General features: G+C 37.7%; 1 protein-coding gene across 1 annotated transcript in view; it reads right to left on the bottom strand.

The window, feature by feature from the left end:
- Positions 1-12,794: 12,794 nt before the first annotated feature.
- stab2 (stabilin 2) overlaps positions 12,795-19,069 on the bottom strand; it is a 78,932-nt gene continuing 72,657 nt past the window's right edge. Inside the window, exons 64-69 of the mRNA XM_084050405.1 lie at positions 18,272-18,391; positions 17,339-17,485; positions 16,112-16,222; positions 15,506-15,637; positions 13,794-13,901; positions 12,795-13,593 (exon numbers count right to left, since the gene is read on the bottom strand). Coding sequence (XP_083906531.1) covers positions 13,534-13,593; positions 13,794-13,901; positions 15,506-15,637; positions 16,112-16,222; positions 17,339-17,485; positions 18,272-18,391 — 678 coding nt within the window. The 3' untranslated portion in view covers positions 12,795-13,533. The remainder of the gene's footprint in view (positions 13,594-13,793; positions 13,902-15,505; positions 15,638-16,111; positions 16,223-17,338; positions 17,486-18,271; positions 18,392-19,069) is intronic.

Here is a 19,069-nt window from a genome sequence, read left to right as displayed (position 1 = left end):
GAAAATGGTGTTTGATACAGGAATAGTGGGCACGTCTTTGTTAAATTGGCTATTGTTGTTTCTCAAATGTTAAACAAATTAAGAATTTGCTAAATGGTCTCAAGTGATGTGAAGTATACATGATGTGAACATGTGTACTGTACATCATTATCAGACCTAAACGTACCCTTCAACGTATTGTTTTATGCCCACAGTGGCTGTATTAGGCCTTATTCACATCGGGTCACGTGACGTCTATTTACGTCCTGGTTTCCATTAGGAGGGGATCAGTTTATTTTCTCCATTGACTTACATGCATTCTGCTCATCAGACACAAGCCAACTAACGTCTTTTTTCGAAAGGTAAAGTTATTCTAATACTGTGTGCTGTATTATTATCTTGTTTTCTTGATGATGTTATTGTTCTTTTACATCTTACCATTTGGAAATTGACTTTAATAGATAGATTGAGAATGCTAGCAATGTTACCTGCCTGTGTAGAACACATAGGCTTATTTTAGCATTTCCTTTTTATACCAATATATATACGTACTCACCATACTGTGGTGTAAAGTAACCAAGTACATTTACTCAAGTACTGTACTTATGTACGATTTCTTAGGTATTTTTTACTTTACTGGAGTATTTACAATTTCCAGTACTTTTACTTCTACTCCACTGCATCTCAGAGGCAAATATTGTACTTTTCACTCCACTATTGCATTGTGAGCTTGTAGATCTGCTATTTTCTTATGATTTTTTTAATACATTTGAAAACTGGGACATTCTACATATGTACATAATGCGTACTTTCTACTTTGGTACCTTAAGTAGCCTACATTAACATTTTGATACCAATACCTTTTACTCAAGTAAATTCTGCATTTCTGACTTTCACTTGTAGCATATGTGTGTATGAATGTATGTATGGTCAGAAATTCAGAATGTACTTGAGTAAAAGGTATTGGTATCAAAATGTTAATGTAGGCCACTTAAGGTACCAAAGTAGAATGTAATTATTATGTAGAATGTCCCAGTTTTCAAATGTATAAAAAATCTTATGAAAATAGCAGATCTACAAGCTCACAATGCAATAGTGGAGTGAAAAGTACAATATTTGCCTCTGAGATGCAGTGGTGTAAAAGTACTGGAAATTGTAAATACTCCAGTAAAGTAAAACTTGAGTAAATGTACTTGGTTACTTTACACCACTGTATGGTGATGTGTTCTACACAGGCAGGTAACATTGCTAGCATTCGCAATCTATCTATTAAAGTCAATTTCCAAATGGTAAGATGTAAAAGAACAATAACATCATCAAGAAAACAAGATAATAATACAGCACACAGTATTAGAATAACTTTACCTTTCGAAATAAGACGTTAGTTGGCTTGTGTCTGATGAGCAGAATGCATGTAAGTCAAAGGAGAAAATAGACTGATCCCCTCCTAATGGAAACCAGGACGTAAACAGACGTCACGTGACCTGAATGTGAGGAAAATAAATGGCCAATTACACATTGAAGTGCCCACTTTTCCCAGGTGCCCACTCTTCCGGTTACATAATCGCAAATTATTTGAGGTAATTGCAATTATTTTGCATAAAATCGTCATAGTTTCCAGTTCATAAAATGGAGGAAATGGCCGATCTACAAACACAAACAAACACAATTAAATCATTAATTGCAATTATTTGTGACAATTAATGAAGTAAAATGTCATAATGGTGACACAGCCTGTCAGTGACTAGGTTATGACATGTCACTATGGCTTCCAAAATGTCACCCTGTAGGGCCGGCACAACTCAACCTTTTGTTTTCTTTTTCTTGTGTCTTTACAGAACATGAAGTTGACAAGAAGAAGACGTCTGTAGATGGCCGGAAGGTAGGAACCTTCTGATTTCTGCTGCTGCTTGTTAAGGGGGCTACATGCTACATGCTACCATACCATGTATGTCGTCATTCGCGTCGTCTATCGTATAGTTTCACGTCATTTGCGTTGCCACAAATGACAAATGTCTGTCCACATCACATTTATGTGATTTATTTATCCTTTCACGTAATTGTTCGGCTAAAGCTTTGGTCACGTCGGTCCACATCACATACGACCATATGTGGTCGTAACTTCTCCTCTTTTCCTCTATTCTTTGCTTTAATAAAGCAATAACAAAATGATATGTTTTTATTCACTCTTGTGTCTGAGTTATTTGATCGATTTTTTATTTTTGTCTTTCTTTCTTTTCACAAACACATTTCTTTCTTCTTGCCTGTCTATTGCACTAGTTCTTCACTAGTGGTTTGTGTGTACAAATGTATGTGATGTGGAGGTATGTGATTTATGTCTGGTATCATTATGGTAGCATGTAGCCCCATTAACACTGTGTTTACATCCATCTGTGCTGTAGGTCTGTGCAAACTAATAGAGAAAGCAAATGATGTGCGACGTGTCATTTGCTTCCTTTATTAGTGTTTTTTTTTTCATTTGCTGTTTGAGTCGTGGCTGCTGTTGAAGGTAAGTGCTAGTAGTGACACGGTCTATCATTGGTTGTCGGGCAGAAACCTTGTATCTCCATATTTAAACATAATTTTTTGTAAATACATTTCTTTACTTGGTCACACTACAGTGTCGCACACTAAAGCAGTACAAACAGCCGATCTACAAGCTCACAAAGCAAAGATCATGATAATTACATTGGCTCCATTGGAACACAGTTTATTTTTTGTGTCCATTTTAACCCATTAAGACCTGAAACTGTGTCATTTTTAGATGAAAAAGCTAAAAAGCATTATTTTACACTTTGGGCTATTCAAAAATCGTTAAAATGTGTGCAAATCTTTGTGTATATATATTTATATATATATATTTATATTTTAAAGCTAACATTTTTAACTCAAATCTTTGCTTCTGGGGGGTTCCTGGAACAAAATATTTTGATGGGGGTCCGTGGCCAAATACATATAATTTTGGGGGTCCTTGACATGAAAAAGATTGAGCACCACTGATATAGAAACATAAGTTTTTCAGAAAACTGTTGAGATTTAGGAGACATGTAGAATCGGCTTCAGGTCTCATGGGTTAAAAAGTAACAGTTTTGGACATAAAAGGTTTCTACCTGACCTCCATACTTTAACTTTCCCTCTTTTCTCTTTATTATTTGCTTTAATAAAGTTATTACTTTTTTTCCCCCTAGTGTGTCTTTGTGTGGTTTTTGTGTGTACAAATGGAACCAAATGGACCAGTCACTGGTCCATTTGGTTCTATTTGTAGTACTGACAGCATACGTATACTAGGCTGTTTATGTAATGACAGGGTACAGTATATGTAGGCCTACGCTAAGCTGTATAATATAGTGACAGGGTACAGTATATGTATACTAGGTTGTATAATATAGTGACAGGGTACAGTATATGTATACTAGGTTGTATAATAATATAGTGACAGGGTACAGTATATGTATACTAGGTTGTATAATATAGTGACAGGGTATAGTATATGTGGCTCTTGGTCACATAGCAAACTCACATAGTTAAACCTATTTGCGCTTTATCTATTTTTGATAGTTAAAAATATAGCTTTTTTTTTGCCCTGTCATAGTATCAAGTAAACCTTTTTTAGTTTTAACTGTAAAATTTGCACTATCAGCGTCATTCGCTTGGCGCCGCTTGCGTTGCGTCATTTAACGGGTGGCGGGCCAGTGGTTTGCGTCGTTTGCGTTCAATGCCCGTCATTCGTGAAGAATAAGTAAGAAGGGACTGGACCAGTGTTTTTTTTATTATCGGGTCACGGCCAGCGTTTTGATTTGATTTGCGTCGCGTCTCAGGATTTCACGTCACATCCGTGCAGGTAAGTCTTCATCACGTCAGCCCACATCACATAAGTCCATTGGGTAGTGTAGTGTAGTATGTGATGTGGATTGATGTGATGTATGTGTTGTCATTTCACAACACATACGGGTAAAAATTACATTTGATTTCACGTCGCTTCCGTCATATGCAGGTAAGTCTTCATCACGTCAGCCCACATCACATATGACCGTACACGGGGGCCGTATGTGATGTGCATTGATGTGATGTATGTCTTGTGTTGTGTCATTTCACAACATATGCGGGTAAAACATCATCACGTTAGTCCACGTCACATATGAACATATGTGGAGGTATGTGATGCATGTCGTCCTTTACGTCGTGTGTCGTTTCGCGTAATTTTAATTGCCGTTGTACCGTTTCAGGCTATTTGCGAGTAAAGCTTCATCATGTCAATCCACATCACATAATAATAATAATAATAATAATAATAATATCACATTACTGGTCGTAGGCCTACAGTATGTGATGTGGATTTATGTGATTTTGTGATTATTTCACGACATTTGCGGATAGCTCGTCATTCACATCGGTCGGCAATTTTTTTCTTTTAGGCGAGGTACACGCCGTTGTTTACAGTAGGTCAGAACAGGGAGAGATGTAGGGCCATCATTCATATCATATGCATTTAACCCATTAAGACCTGGAACTGTGTCATTTTTAGATTTGAGCTAAAAAGCTTTATTTTACACTTTGGCTATTCAAAAATAGCAGATGTACAAGCTCATAGCGTAGCACCGAGTGCCGCGCTATGAGCTTGTAGATCTGTTATTTTTTTAAATTTTTGAAAATGTGTGCAAGTCTTTGAATATATACATTTTTAAAGCAAATATTTTTAAACTCAAATCTTTGCTTCTGGGGGGGTCCGTGGAACAAAATATTTTGATGGGTGTCGGCTTCAGGTCTTAAAGGGTTAATGACTTTGGTTATTCCTGTTGCTTGTGTTGTATGTTGTGTATTAATGTTATTCATAGTGTTGTATGTTGTTTACTAATGTCATTCATAGTGTTGTATGTTGTGTACTAATGTCATTCATGCTGTTGCTGTATTGCTGACAAATATTGGCACAATTGATTTTGCGTTGCGTCATTTGCGGTAAAGCTTAATCACGCCAATCCACATCACATATGACCAGTATGTGATGTGAAGGTGTTTGACGGATGTCGGCATGTGCATCACGTATAGTTACTCGTTATTTGTGCCGTCATTTCCGAGTAAAGCTTCATCACGTCAATCCACATCACATAATAATAATAATAATATAATATAATATAAACGATACATACAACCATATGACCAGTATGTGATGTGGACTTAGCTTCACGTTGTTTGCGTACAATGCTCGTCATTTGGCAGGAGAATAATGAAGAAAATGGACTGATGCTGGACTGAGACTGATGCAGAGAACATGAAACAAAGAATGCTGCTGCCATTGCGTCATATGCGCCTCGTATGATTTATGTCAATCGTTCACAAATGATGTAAATTATACGAGTCTCTATCTATCCCTCTCTCTGTCTCTTTATCCCTCTCATCTCTCTATCTCTCCCCCTGCTAAGTATGTTGGTGAATGTAATGCACATTACAAAGTGCTTTGGTTAAAGGTACTATAGATAAATGCACCATTTAAATTGTAAACTTTGAATTGAACTCATAGGCATCAGCTAGCAGCCACTGTGACACTGTGTAAGAGGCAGTTCAGTCACTGTAGACTGTATTACTCCTGGAAAATAAAATAAACAGTCATAACTGTGTGATTGCATTCTAAACATTACAGTCATAACTCATGTCAATCAAAATGTGTAAGCTCTATTTAACAGCTACCAGGCATTGTGCCACTGCAGAGGTTCCCAAACCTTTTAGCTCAGGACCCAAACTAGTGAAGATAATAGATTTGCAAGCTCACAACGAGCATGTAAATCTATTTTCACAACCTTTTTTTTTCTTCTAATTTATTGCTTAGATTTGTTGTTTTCACGAAATAGCACATGTTCTATTTTTGCTTGCTTCTTATATGTGCTTTTAATTCATTTTAAATTTACTATTTGACCCCAGGAAGAATAGTCACTAATGAATCTGGATCTGAAATTAACAATAAACTAACAATGGCAAAAACACACTGGGATGTAAACATTCCAGTGTAAGGATTATCATAATGTTTTAGCTCGAGACCCAAAAGACGTGATGTCTCCCTGGGACCTAGTGAGAATGGCAGATCTACAAGCTTGGCTTGTAGATCTGCTATTTCAACTACTCTTATTTTAATATTTTAAATGGAATTTCTTAGATTTTTGTTTTTAAATGTATCGGGTTCTTTTGAAACATGAGAACTTTTTACTTCTCTAAATGTTTTTATTTTATTCATGTAAAAAAAATTGTAGGATACTAAAAGGAAAGAGGAATATTTACTGACTTATCTCAAAAACAAATTAAAACTGGCAGAAATAAACACTCACTCCATAAAAACCTTAAGGAAAAGTCCTTAGACAGAGACTAAGAAAATATATTTGTATTTTATTTTTTCCATGTTCATAAAGTGCTCCAAGTGCTCAAAGTGAAAAGTGCAGCAACATACATTTAGGTCATAGGACCATCGTCAGTGCTATATCAGATATAATCATTTGCGGTTAAAGCTTCATCACGTCAGTCCACATCACATAATGACCGTAGTGCAGTGTAGTGTAGTATGTGATGTGGATTTATGTGTTGTCATTTGTGGGTAAAGCTTCATTATTCACCGCGGTCAGTAGGCGAGGCACTGACAATGGTCCTTTGACCCAAACGTTTGCTGCTGCACTTTTCACTTTTAGCACTTGGAGCTCTTTATGAGCATGACAAAATAAAACACTAATTTATTTTCTTAGTCTCTGTCTAAGGAGTTTTCCGTAAGGTTTTTGTGGAGTGAGTCTTTTCTTCTACCGGTTTTCCTTTTGTATATAGATGTTAAGATGGCTACCCAGTTATGGTCTGTAAAGGATTACATTATTACAATTGTCTAAATGTTTTTGGTTGGAGGAGTCAAGATTGTATTTCACACTTGCAAGTTCTGTGGATATATATATATTTTTTTTATAAAAATATGATGTATTGTTTACCCGATGATTAAATGCATTATCAGGTTACATTATCAAAATCCACAGAGCTTTAAAAAAGTGTTGAATAAAATATGGTTCCTCTAAAAATGATAATTGTGAAACTTAATTAAATGTTGCTCATGTACAGAGCGTTAATCGACAGGGTTATGTTTTCATCTGCCGTAGTTGTAGATCTTTGAAATGTGTAAATCAGTGCTTCTCAACCTTATTCTGGATCTGACCACTTAACATGGCAGCCGTGTCAAATGGACAGATGGGTGAGCCTTTTCAGAGCATGCTTTAAAAACCAATCAATCCATTGAAACTAACTTAGTACTAAGTTATTTATTTGGTATAACTTTTTTATAATGTTTTTGCCAATTATTTAGGCGGAGAACCACTGGTTTAAATTCCAACTAAATGTAAGTTGTACGTTAAACAAATGAGAAAAATAAATAAATGTATGCTAATACCTTTTTTTTCTCCATACTTTATGGAATTGCTCTTTTTTTTATTTACTTTGTGAAATTTGTGTGAGCTTGTAGATCTTCACTCCTGTAGATTTTAATTATTTTCTTTTCTTTATGGAATTTCTTATATAGCATTTTCTTAAATTACATTGATCTTGTAGATCGGCTATTTTCACTTTTTATAATGTGTTTTGGACATCAACAATATTCCAATATGTCATATCTGCTCCATGCAGAACAAACCGATGTCATTTTCAAATGTATTTAATAAATTAATGTTCAATGAACTGTAATCCACGGGCCAATCACCTGCTGAACGCTTTGATTGAATACTTTATTAACAGGTTGGGGTGGGGGGGGGGGGGGCTTATGACCCAAGAAAATGTGTCCCCGACCCACTATTGAGTCCCGACCCATAACTTGGGAAACAGTGGACCAGGGTCCATTTGGTTCCGTTTGTTGCCTTAAATGTATGAGGTTCTTTGAAAAATGTAAACTTTATTTTTGTAAATGTTTTATTTTTTAATTGTAGGAAACTAAAAGGAAAGAGGAATATTTACTGACTGTAGCTGGTCTCAAAAACAAAGCAAAACTGGCAGAAAAAAAAGACTCCTTCCACAAACTCCTTAGACGGAGACCAAGAAAAGCTATTTTTGTTTTTTTTGTTTCATGTTCATAAAGTGCTCCAAGTGCTCAAAGTGAAAAGTGCAGCAACACACATTTAGGTCATAGGACCATCGTCAGTGCTATATCATCAGATACAATCATTTGCGGTTAAAGCTTCATCACGTCAGTCCACATCACATAATGACCGTAGTGTAGTGTAGTGTAGTATGTGATGTGGATTTATGGGTAAAGCTTCATTATTCACGGCGGTCAGTAGGCGAGGCACTGACAATGGTCCTTTGACCCAAACGTTTGCTGCTGCACTTTTCACTTTTAGCACTTGGAGCTCTTTATGAGCATGAAAAAATAAAACACTAATTCATTTTCTTAGTCTCTGTCTAAGGAGTTTTCCTTAAGGTTTTTGTGGAGTGAGTCTTTTCTTCTACCGGTTTTCCTTTTGTCTAAAGATGTTAACATGGCTACCCAGTTATGGTCTGTAAAGGATTAAATTATTACAATTTTAAAAAAGAATGGTTGGGGGAGTCAAGATTTTATTTCACACTTGTAAGTTCTGTGGACATTTAAAAATAAATAAAAAAATTATGATCTATATCTTGTTTACCAAATTAAAAGCATCAGGTTTTTATTAAAACAAAGTAAAACAATTTCCACAGAGCTTTAAAAAAGTGTTGAATACAATATGGTTCCTCTAAAAATGATAATTGTGAAACTTAATTAAATGTTCATGCACAGAGCGTTAATCGATAGGGTTATGTCTTCATCTGCCGTAGTTGTAGATCTTTGAAATGTGTAAATCAGTGCTTCTCAACCTTATTCTGGATCTGACCACTTAACATGGCAGCCGTGTCAAATGGACAGATGGGTGAGCCTTTTCAGAGCATGCTTTAAAGACCAATCAATCCATTGAAACTAACTTAGTACTAAGTTATTTATTTGGTATAACTTTTTTATAATGTTTTTGCCAATTATTTAGGCGGAGAACCACTGGTTTAAATTTCAACTAAATGTAAGTTGTACGTTAAACAAATGAGAAAAATAAATAAATGTATGCTAATACCTTTTTTTTCTCATGACCCAAGAAAATGTGTCCCCGACCCACTATTGAGTCCCGACCCATAACTTGGGAAACAGTGGACCAGGGTCCATTTGGTTCCGTTTGTTGCCTTAAATGTATGAGGTTCTTTGAAAAATGTAAACTTTATTTTTGTAAATGTTTTATTTTTTAATTGTAGGAAACTAAAAGGAAAGAGGAATATTTACTGACTGTAGCTGGTCTCAAAAACAAAGCAAAAATGGCAGAAAAAAAAAGACTCCTTCCACAAACTCCATAGACGGAGACCAAGAAAAGCTATTTTTGTTTTTGTTTCATGTTCATAAAGTGCCCCAAGTGCTCAAAGTGAAAAGTGCAGCAACACACATTTAGGTCATAGGACCATCGTCAGTGCTATATCATCAGATACAATCATTTGCGGTTAAAGCTTCATTACGTCAGTCCACATCACATATGACCATAGTGTGTGTAGTGTAGTGTCGTATGTGATGTGGACTTATGTCTCGTATCATTTCGCATAATTTGATTTGCGTCTCGTCTTATCATATCACGTCCCTTAAGTAATTTGCAGGTAAGTCTTCATGTCAGTCCACATCACATGTGACCATAGGCCCTGTATGTGATGTGGATTTATGTGTTGTCATTTGCGGGTAAAGCTTCATTATTCACGCCGGTCAATAGGCGAGGCACTGACGATGGTCCTTTGACCCAAACGTGGGCTGCTGCACTTTTCACCTTTAGCACATGGAGCACTTTATGAGAGTGAAAAAATAAAACACTAATATATTTGCTTAGTCTCGGTCTAAGGAGTTTTCCTTTAAGGTTTTTGGGGAGTGAAAACATGGCTACCTATTTATGGTCTGTTCATGAATTTTCCATGGCCGTCATTTGGGATCAATATAAGTAGGGAAAAAGGCTGTTATTTTAGTCAGGACTTGTCCTTTAACATGGCGGCCGTGTTAAGTGGTTAAACTAAATTGGTAAATGGATGAACTGTGACGGGATAGATGAGGGAGGTCAGCAAGAGTTTTTTTTTGTTGCAAATATTAATTTGAATCTGTTTTATTATCTGTTGTATCTATTATCTGTGTTTTGTTTTAGTTTTCCTCCTTTTTTTATTGTTGTACTGTTAATTATTGACATGTATTTTGTGGTATTGTTTTCCTGTTTTCTTCTTGGTCGTCATGACTTCATAGGACTGTCAAAATTACATAATAGCATTAGCCTTAGATGGATAATATCACTGGAAATTATGTAACATTTGCACAAAAAAATGACTTGTTTCGCTAGCACTTTCAGTTTAAATGTACGTTTTGTTTTAACTTCTATTTACTGTATTTTAATGTGATGTTTTTTTATTTAAGTTGTATTTATTGTGTTCTCTTTTTTTTTTTTTTTAAGGCGCCATATCACTAAACATTACCGTATCTAATCTCAATAGGCTCATTATCTGTAACTGTACAGCTGTGCTGCTTCAGTAGTAATTGTAGTGGAGTAAAAGTACAATATTTGCCTCTGAGATGGATGGTGGAGTAGAAGTAAAAGTACTGAAAATTGGAAATACTCCAGTAAAGTAAAAAAATACCTCAGATGCTGGGTTCATTTGTTGACCTGGCATCCTATAGGTTCTATGTACTGTTATTTTATTATACTGTTTAGACTGATGCTAGTTTCTTGGTTTACCTGTGATCCTAGTTTACTGAGATACTACACTGTCTCTGCATTCTATGTATGTGTTTACCTTGTTTATTGTAAGTCACTCTGGATAAAGAGTATAGATGAATATCTACATTGTAAATTGTGAAGTGACTTTACTGTTGAAATGTAAATGAGTGAATGTTACCATGTGATTGTAAATGACAACAAAAAAACAAAACAAAGGCTCTGGTATGGTTCTTCTGGTTTACCGGGATGGGGTTCAATTCCCTGCAGTGCCCTGCTCATTGTTGTATTTACATGGTGTGTTTATTATTTATGTTCATATGTTGTATTTACCCTTACATGGTTTATTCTTTATGTTCATAGTGTTGTATTTACCTTTAAATGGCTTATTCATTATGTTCATAGTGTTATATTTACCCTTACATGGTTTATGTTTTATTCTTTATGTTCATAGTGTTGTATTTATCCTTACATGTGTGACCAGATGGACACTGATAATACTTTTGGATAAATCAATGTAACTATGCCACTCTCTTTAAGGGGAGAGACCCTGAACCAACTATACAGTTACTGTTACTGTTGTGACCAAATATTCCCACTCAAGGTTAACAAGACAGACAGAGGCTTTTGTGCTTACAATCATTGGACACTTTATTTAAATATCAGCAGAGGGTTTATAGAGAATACTGTGGGCAGGTACCAACACATGCATTGACCGGGGGCAATAATAAGACATTGATAATAATAACACAGCACACTGATAAAACTAATAGAATCAACACAGTAATAAAAGTTATCCTTGCCTGGGCTTACCTCTGTGCTGGAGGCTGACGACAGGGGAACAGGTTCTCCTGAGAGAAATGAGCTGCGATGGAGAGATGAGTGAATGACATGGTCCAAGGAGTCTCAGATTTACTAAAGCAGTTAAACCGTGCAGCCAACTACAGATAAACACATATTTGAAATTAACATTATGAAATTATTATATATTATACATATTTGAAAATAGCTGATCTACAAGCTTGTTGATCAGCTATTTTCAACAAATCAGACCCTTAAACTAAGCTAAACACTCTAAGGAGCATGATAGTGATCAGTGAGTATATTTATGAATCATTACATTTGTCTATGGACTGTTGTTAGCTTTAAGCACAAGCTGCAGACAGCCCAGAACACAATTATACAATGCCATATCGATCTAAAAACGAATCCACTGTATTCACCAACTCACCAGGTTATTTGAGCATAAAATCGTTTGCTTTACCATGTTATAAACTGCCTCATAGAGCCTTTAAACCCTTATTTAAATAGACGATGCTAACGTGCTTTTAAAAATGCTATCAAAAATAGCATGGTCCTCCCTTGATCAAAGTTGACCAAAAAAAAAATCAGGCAGTTAACACGCAATGTTACATGTGTTTAGTGGCGTTTCTGTGGAAAATAAAAGGCACTTTTACCTGTATGCTGCTGCCGCTGCTAGTGCTGTGTGACCACTGTACCACATATTGGCCTATGCTGTCACAGTCAGTGAGACAGATACAAATCCAGGTCTTAATGTTGTCAAAAACATAGTCATTATTTTCTTGTCGTGCCTATAATTAATTTAGTGGCATATTAGAGTGGCATAGAGTTTCAGCCTCCATGTAAACAACAATGAACACCGTTGAGGAGCTCAGAGTGCAGGGAGGGGGCGGGTAAACATCACATTGATTGGCTGGGGAAAGGGGTGAGGGTCGGGTTTTCATTGGCTAACGGGCAAATGAGCTTTCATCATAGAAACAAGTGGGCTTATAACCAAAACGATCCATGTTCTCTGGGAGAAGTGGTGTTAGTGTTCCGTGTAGAAATATTGTTAGTGGGAATGAAAACAGTCGCACCACCGGAAGTGAAAGGCTGAAGGCAGACCAAAACCCCGGTTTCCTTGCGCACGTGTGCTCCATTTTGCTCCCCCAGAGCTAAGTGAAAATGTAAAAAAAAAAAAGAAAACTGATTTGACTATTGGAATGAATACTGCACTTAATAATAAAAAAATAATTCCTTAATTGTAGAATTCCATTAACAAAGTCATATATCTGTCATTTATTTAAGTGATATTTGGTGAATATACATGAAAACACATTTTAACAATTTAATCAAATTACCCCCTGACACCATGGGGACTTTTAACAATTCATATAATCATTTGGTACTCTTCAGAATCCATATACAGGGGAACATGTATAACGAAAACAATGCAATCAACCATGAGAGAACATGTGGAGTTAAAATCTGTGAAGAACAAGGAGAAGATGAACATTTGATGGATAGAGCTAAGACATAAAGTCATCTGTAAATGCATCTCAAGACTGAAGATCTAGGTCACCCAAACCACCTCTGGAAGTGGCCAGAGATATAGATGACAACATTAATAACCAAATGTGAAAACATTGCTAAATGTAAGTAGGCAGAATCCATACGGTATGTCAGTAACTGTTGGTGAGATCCCGATTGTACCTTAACGGCTGTTCCGGATGCGAGATAAACTTGGACTCCATGTCTCTCATCTCAAAACGTGATAAACTTTGGCCACATTGTCTGTTCCTTGTTCTTCCTCCAAGGCCTCTGAGAACCATGCCGTTTTTATCACAAGGAGATGCCAGCAATTGTCAATAGTTAAGAGGAGAAAAGTCCCTCGGTGCAGCCTTCCTTAGTTTTCAAATGCTGGTTTAAGGGTGGCGTGCATGTTCAGTAGCATGTCCTGTCCACACCAAACGGCTTCCGGTAGCTAACGGGGGTTTCTAGCCAGAAGAACAGGGGGCCTGGGGACCTCTTAGCTGTCCTGGAGCAGGTCGTAGGGGCCACCGTTCACCACTTCATGCTTGTCCTCTGCCTGTGAATGAGAGCTATTCGTCAGCTACACACAGAAAAAGCTTGTAGATCTGCTATTTTCAAAGGATTTTCAAACATTTTCATACAAAACTTGGGACATTCTGCATAATGAATACTTTTACTTTTGGTACATGAAGTATATTTTGTTGCCAATACTTTTGTATTAATTATTTATTAATAAAAAGTACTAAATCAACCTACAGCAGAAGAGGTGGGCTCAGCAGCAGCAGGCTCTGGGCCTCCGTCATACACTGGGTTACAGATGCTGGGGTCACAGTCTGGAGGGGACGACTCCACTTCACCTTCGTCCTGTTAAAAAAAAACACACACACGGTGCATAAGTCAGCAGCAGCGCTACAAAATGCAGGGTCGTGCACAGATAGACTCTAGGTGGTGCTAGAGCACCTGCCCTTTGCCCTCTTGAACAGAAGTGCCATTTTTTTTCAGTTTACAGCAGGGGTCTTCAACAGGGGGTCCAGGACCCCTAGGGGGTCCTCAGAGTTACTACAGGGGGTCCGCCAAATCTTTATGTGATATGATTTTTCTTTTTACCATAACCACTCGAAACCTAGCATCCCTTTTCTGAGGAGAACTTTAGCCAAAAATAGCAGATCTACAAGTTCACAACGCCTCGCGTTGCGAGGCGTTGTGAGCTTGTAGATCGGCTATTTTTGGCAAAGATAGGTGTAGAGGGAAAAAAGAGCACACCAAGTAAACAAAAAAAAGTATAATTTACTTGAGCACCTGCCCCTCAAAATGTCTGTGCACGCCACTGACAAAATGCATTTGACTCCACCTCAAAACCAGTGTTCATTTGGTAGACTAAAACTAATGCAGAAAAATGTTCGCCGACCACCTTTTTGTCACTGGCGAAAACTAAATCAAAACTAAGCTATGATGACTATGACTGAATATATTGACAATTTCTTCAACAAATAAAAACTAGACAAAAATGTTAGGGAGGGACTAGTGGAGAAGAGATCCAGTAGAAGTAATTCATTTTATTGTTTGGTTTTGTTTGATGTCACGCTCCGAAAATAGCCGATCTACAGTACAAGCGTGGAGATCGGCTATTTTTGACAGCTAAGTAAAAATCACGCATTATGATGGCATCACGGCCCACCAAAATCAAACGTAGTTTTAGTCAAATAAAATCTTATGATATTTTGTCAACTGAAACTAAAACATTTCAGATGACTAAAATATGACTAGTCTCTATAGAATTTTACTCAAAAGACTATGACTAAAACTAAATCAAGCTTTGCTGTCAAAATTAACACTGCTGAAAACTGAATGAAGAATAAGTAGGAAACAACAGGCATGCAAACAGCCCCGAGGTGAAAAAGGTGACGACATGTTGTTTTCTTTCGGGTCAGGTGTCACACAATTGTCCTATTTGGGTTCAAAAAGGTGACTGTAGCTGAAAAGTGACACTTTTGCATGTCTGAAACACACACACACACACACACACACACACACACACACACACACACACACACACACACACACACACACACACACACACACACACGTTTAAAGCACCTACTGACTGGAACAATTTACCCATTGCAATTAGATCAATTGTTTCATTTCCTGTTTTCAAAATGTCCTTGCTTGATTCACTCAAATTGAACTGTTCTTGTTTCTGATTTTTGTTTTTGATTGTATTTAGATTACTTTTTATTTTTATTTTCTCATTATTTATTTTCAGTTTTTTAGACGTAACAGATGTAGAATGGCCTGGGATGGTGTGAGAGCCCTTATGTGTATGTTTTGTTGTTGGCGAATGTTATGTGATTGTTTTTTGTCATTGTTTGTATGTTGTGCCTGAGGACCCCCTGGAAGACGAGAGGATGCATCTCAAGGGATTTATCCTCCAATAAATTTTCAAATCAAAATCACTGCACACATACCTTAAAATAGTGGAACTGGAAGGGCTTAGTCTTATGGGTGTAGAAATGGTAGCCGACAAAGATGACCCCCGCCACCAGTATTACCAGCAGCACCACCCCAACTCCCAGCGATGCCTTGTGCGCCACGGGAATCTGGAGAGAGAGGACGGACAATCAGTCGCCAGTCATAGACACTGTCAACGCTCAAAGGCACAGGACAAACCCACACACCACGTCATATTATAAACAATCAACCACCTAAGCACCGCTAGCTTATGCCAGTGGTTCCCAAACAATGGGTCCCGACCCATTTTTGGGCCGCATACCCATTTTTATGGAAAAACTTACATTTTTAAGTCCAAACCTTTTTTCAAAAGAATTAGGGTTAAGTGTCTTGCTCAGGGACACATCGACACATTGCAGGGGCAGGGAATCGAACCTGGGGCCTTAGGTTAGCCAGGTAGCCTCTCTACCCATACAGCTATCTGGTGGCCCCAGATTGAAAGTGATTAAGCATTTAGCATTCAGCGTACTAATCACAATTCAGAGCCTCGCAGCTTTGAGCAAACACAAGCCGGCGGTTTGTCTGTTCTCAGGTGTTGCACGTCGGTGCACAAGGTCACGCACCGTTTGCCGAGGGGGCGGGGCTTTAAGTGCTCCCCGGAGCACATGGATGATCCCATTGGACGCCAGGATGTCGGAGTCCGTGATAAAGCGGTCGTTGATGTAACGGGAGGCCTGGTGAGACAAAGGCATGCAGTGTGACTGGTGAGTGGACATATTTCTGGATCAGCCCACTGTTCGCGACGCACCCATCGACTGATTGATTGACTCAATACTTTATTAACTCATTAAGACCTGAGGCCGATTCTATAAATGCTTTCTAAATCAGCACACTTTCAAGATTTTTCAAAAATGTTCAAAAATAGCAGATGTACAAGCTTGCAGCGCGGCACAAAGTGACGCGCTGTGAGCTTGTATAACAACACTAACACTACATTAACACTACAGGTAGTACAGTCAAAGGTTATGCTAAAAGAATAACACAAAAAGCCCCAGGGGCTTGTTTCCATTGTACTCAGTGAATTAGTACCAGTATCTGACCAATTAACATGGCAGCCATGTACATTTTCAGAGCATGTGTTCCGGCTTGGATCAATGGAACCTATATAGTTCCTATTTATCGGTATCACAATGAAAACTAATTTTTTTTCAAGGTTTTAAAGAGAAATACCATGATTTATTTTTGACATACCGTAAACAATATAAATGTTATAAGTATGAGTTTTTTGCCAATTATTTGGGGGCCCACTTGGAATATCCTCAGGGCCCACAAGTTGGGAATCGCTGCCATACAGTTCATGTATATGTGAACTCTGCTCTACAATTTCCAGTCACACATTCTGAGCTTGACGCATTGATTGATTGATTGATTGATTGATTGATTGATTGATTGATGGAATACTTTATTATCCAAAACATTTAAACAGCACGGAGGTACAGTAAAACACTTAGGTGGAAACAAGTCCCCAGGACTTTTTTGTGTTATCCTTTTAGCCTATACATTCAATTCATCAACAAGGCATGGAATATGAACACATTAATACATGTCATCAACAAATAGCTATATTTACAGAGGAGAAAAGGAAAAACGGCAGCAGTGTATGACCCCCTCATTTCAATTTAATATCTAACTTTATAATATTCTCATTTCTTAGTTTCATAAGAAATAATAGGTCATTTCAGTATCACTAATAGTGATGTCAAAAACATAAAATAGTCATATATCAGTCATATTTTTCCCCCTTCAATTTTGCCAATTCCAGTGCTAGTACAGCGACAGAGAGAACTCACCAGAACTGTGGGGTTGAGGAAGTCGGCGATGCCATAGACAGTGAGGCTGCCCAGGCGGGTTCTGATCCGACTGCCGTTCCTCAGCTCACTGAGAGGCAGAGCCTGGCCCTCTGACAGATGGTACTCTATGTCCCTCTGGGACAGAGTCTGCTCACGCGCACACGCACGCGCACGCACGCGCGCGCACACACACACACACACACACACACACACACACACACACACACACACACATTGAGAGACACATAGTGTGGCGTGTTGGTCGACACTTGTCGCTCAAAGCATAAATTGACCTCAACACTTTGGATTTTACTGAGTACATATCTGTATGTGTATGTGTGCAGTGGTGGAAAGTAACTAATTACATTTACTCAAGTACTGTACTTAAGTATAATTTTGAGGTATTTGTACTTTACTTGAGTATGTCAAATTTCCAATACTTTTACTTCTACTCCACTACATCTCAGAGGCAAATATTGTACTTTTACTCCACTACAATTATTTGAAAACTTTAGTTACTAGTTACTTTTCAGATATAAATGATTACATTATCAAACATACATTAACCATTTTGGCCCTATTTTATACATGGGCTATTTGAAAATAGCAGATCTACAAGCTCACAACGCGTCGCATCGCGACGCGTTGTGAGCTTGTAGATCGGCTATTTTCAAATATCTTAGTACTTTTACTTTTGGTACTTTAAGTACATTTTGATGCCAATACTTTTGTACTTTTACTCAAGTACATTTTTAATTCTGGACTTTTACTTGTAACAGAGTATTTCTATATTGCAGTATTGGTACTTTTACTTAAGTAAAGAATTTGAGTACTTTTTCCACCACTGTATGTGTGCATGCGTGCATGCGAGAGAGCTAGAGAGAGAGAGAGAGAGAGAGAGAGAGAGAGAGAGAGGTTGCAGTTGTATCCAACCTGGTTCTCCCAGAGCTCAGTGTTGTCAGGTACAAACAGAGTGGACTGCACACCGAGGTTACTGAGTCGTCTCATGAACTCTCTCCCAGACTCTGACACCTGCGAGTAGTTCAGGACTTGCTGGAATAGAAAGAAAAAAACAAAGATTGGAATTATTATGATTATGAGCCCAAAGCTCTGGCGGGCCCTGTACAAAACCCCTGGCAGTCTACACTCTGCGCTGTTGTAGCTTGCAGTCAGTGGTGTAAAGTAACTAAGTACAGTACATTTACTCAAGTAATGTACTTATACTTTACAATATAAAACATACAGTAACCACTTTAGCCTTATTTTATACCTAGGCTATTTGAAAATAGCCGATCTACAAGCTCACAACGTGTCGCATCGCGTTGTGAGCTTGTAGATCGTCTATTTTCAAACATTTGAGTATGTGATGGCTGACTCAGCAGCCACACATAGAGACTATAATGTATGGTAACTCTTCCTTTTGCTTTATATATTTAGTGTGTTTATTTTCAGTTCATTATTAACCAGTTGAAATGACATAATTTATTGTTTAGTTGTTTTCTATGAGCTCATTTATGAGTTTTCTTTGAGATACCAGTTTTGTGGGAGGCTGCTGATATAAATGGACATTATGGGCTGGCCAAAGGAATGGGGATCAGCTGCTCCAGATCTGCAGCTAATCTGGACAATTGGACTGCACCACAGTCCCTCTGCACTATGGGGTGGGGCAGGGGTTCTTAGAGTGTGTGTGTCAATGGTAGTCTTTGTCTTTTCCCCCTTTTGTATTAACAG

This window comes from Gymnoscopelus microlampas (genome assembly GCF_963454915.1).
Source record: "Gymnoscopelus microlampas genome assembly, chromosome: 23".
Lineage (NCBI taxonomy): Eukaryota > Metazoa > Chordata > Actinopteri > Myctophiformes > Myctophidae > Gymnoscopelus > Gymnoscopelus microlampas.
This window is presented reverse-complemented; position numbering and strand designations above follow the sequence as displayed.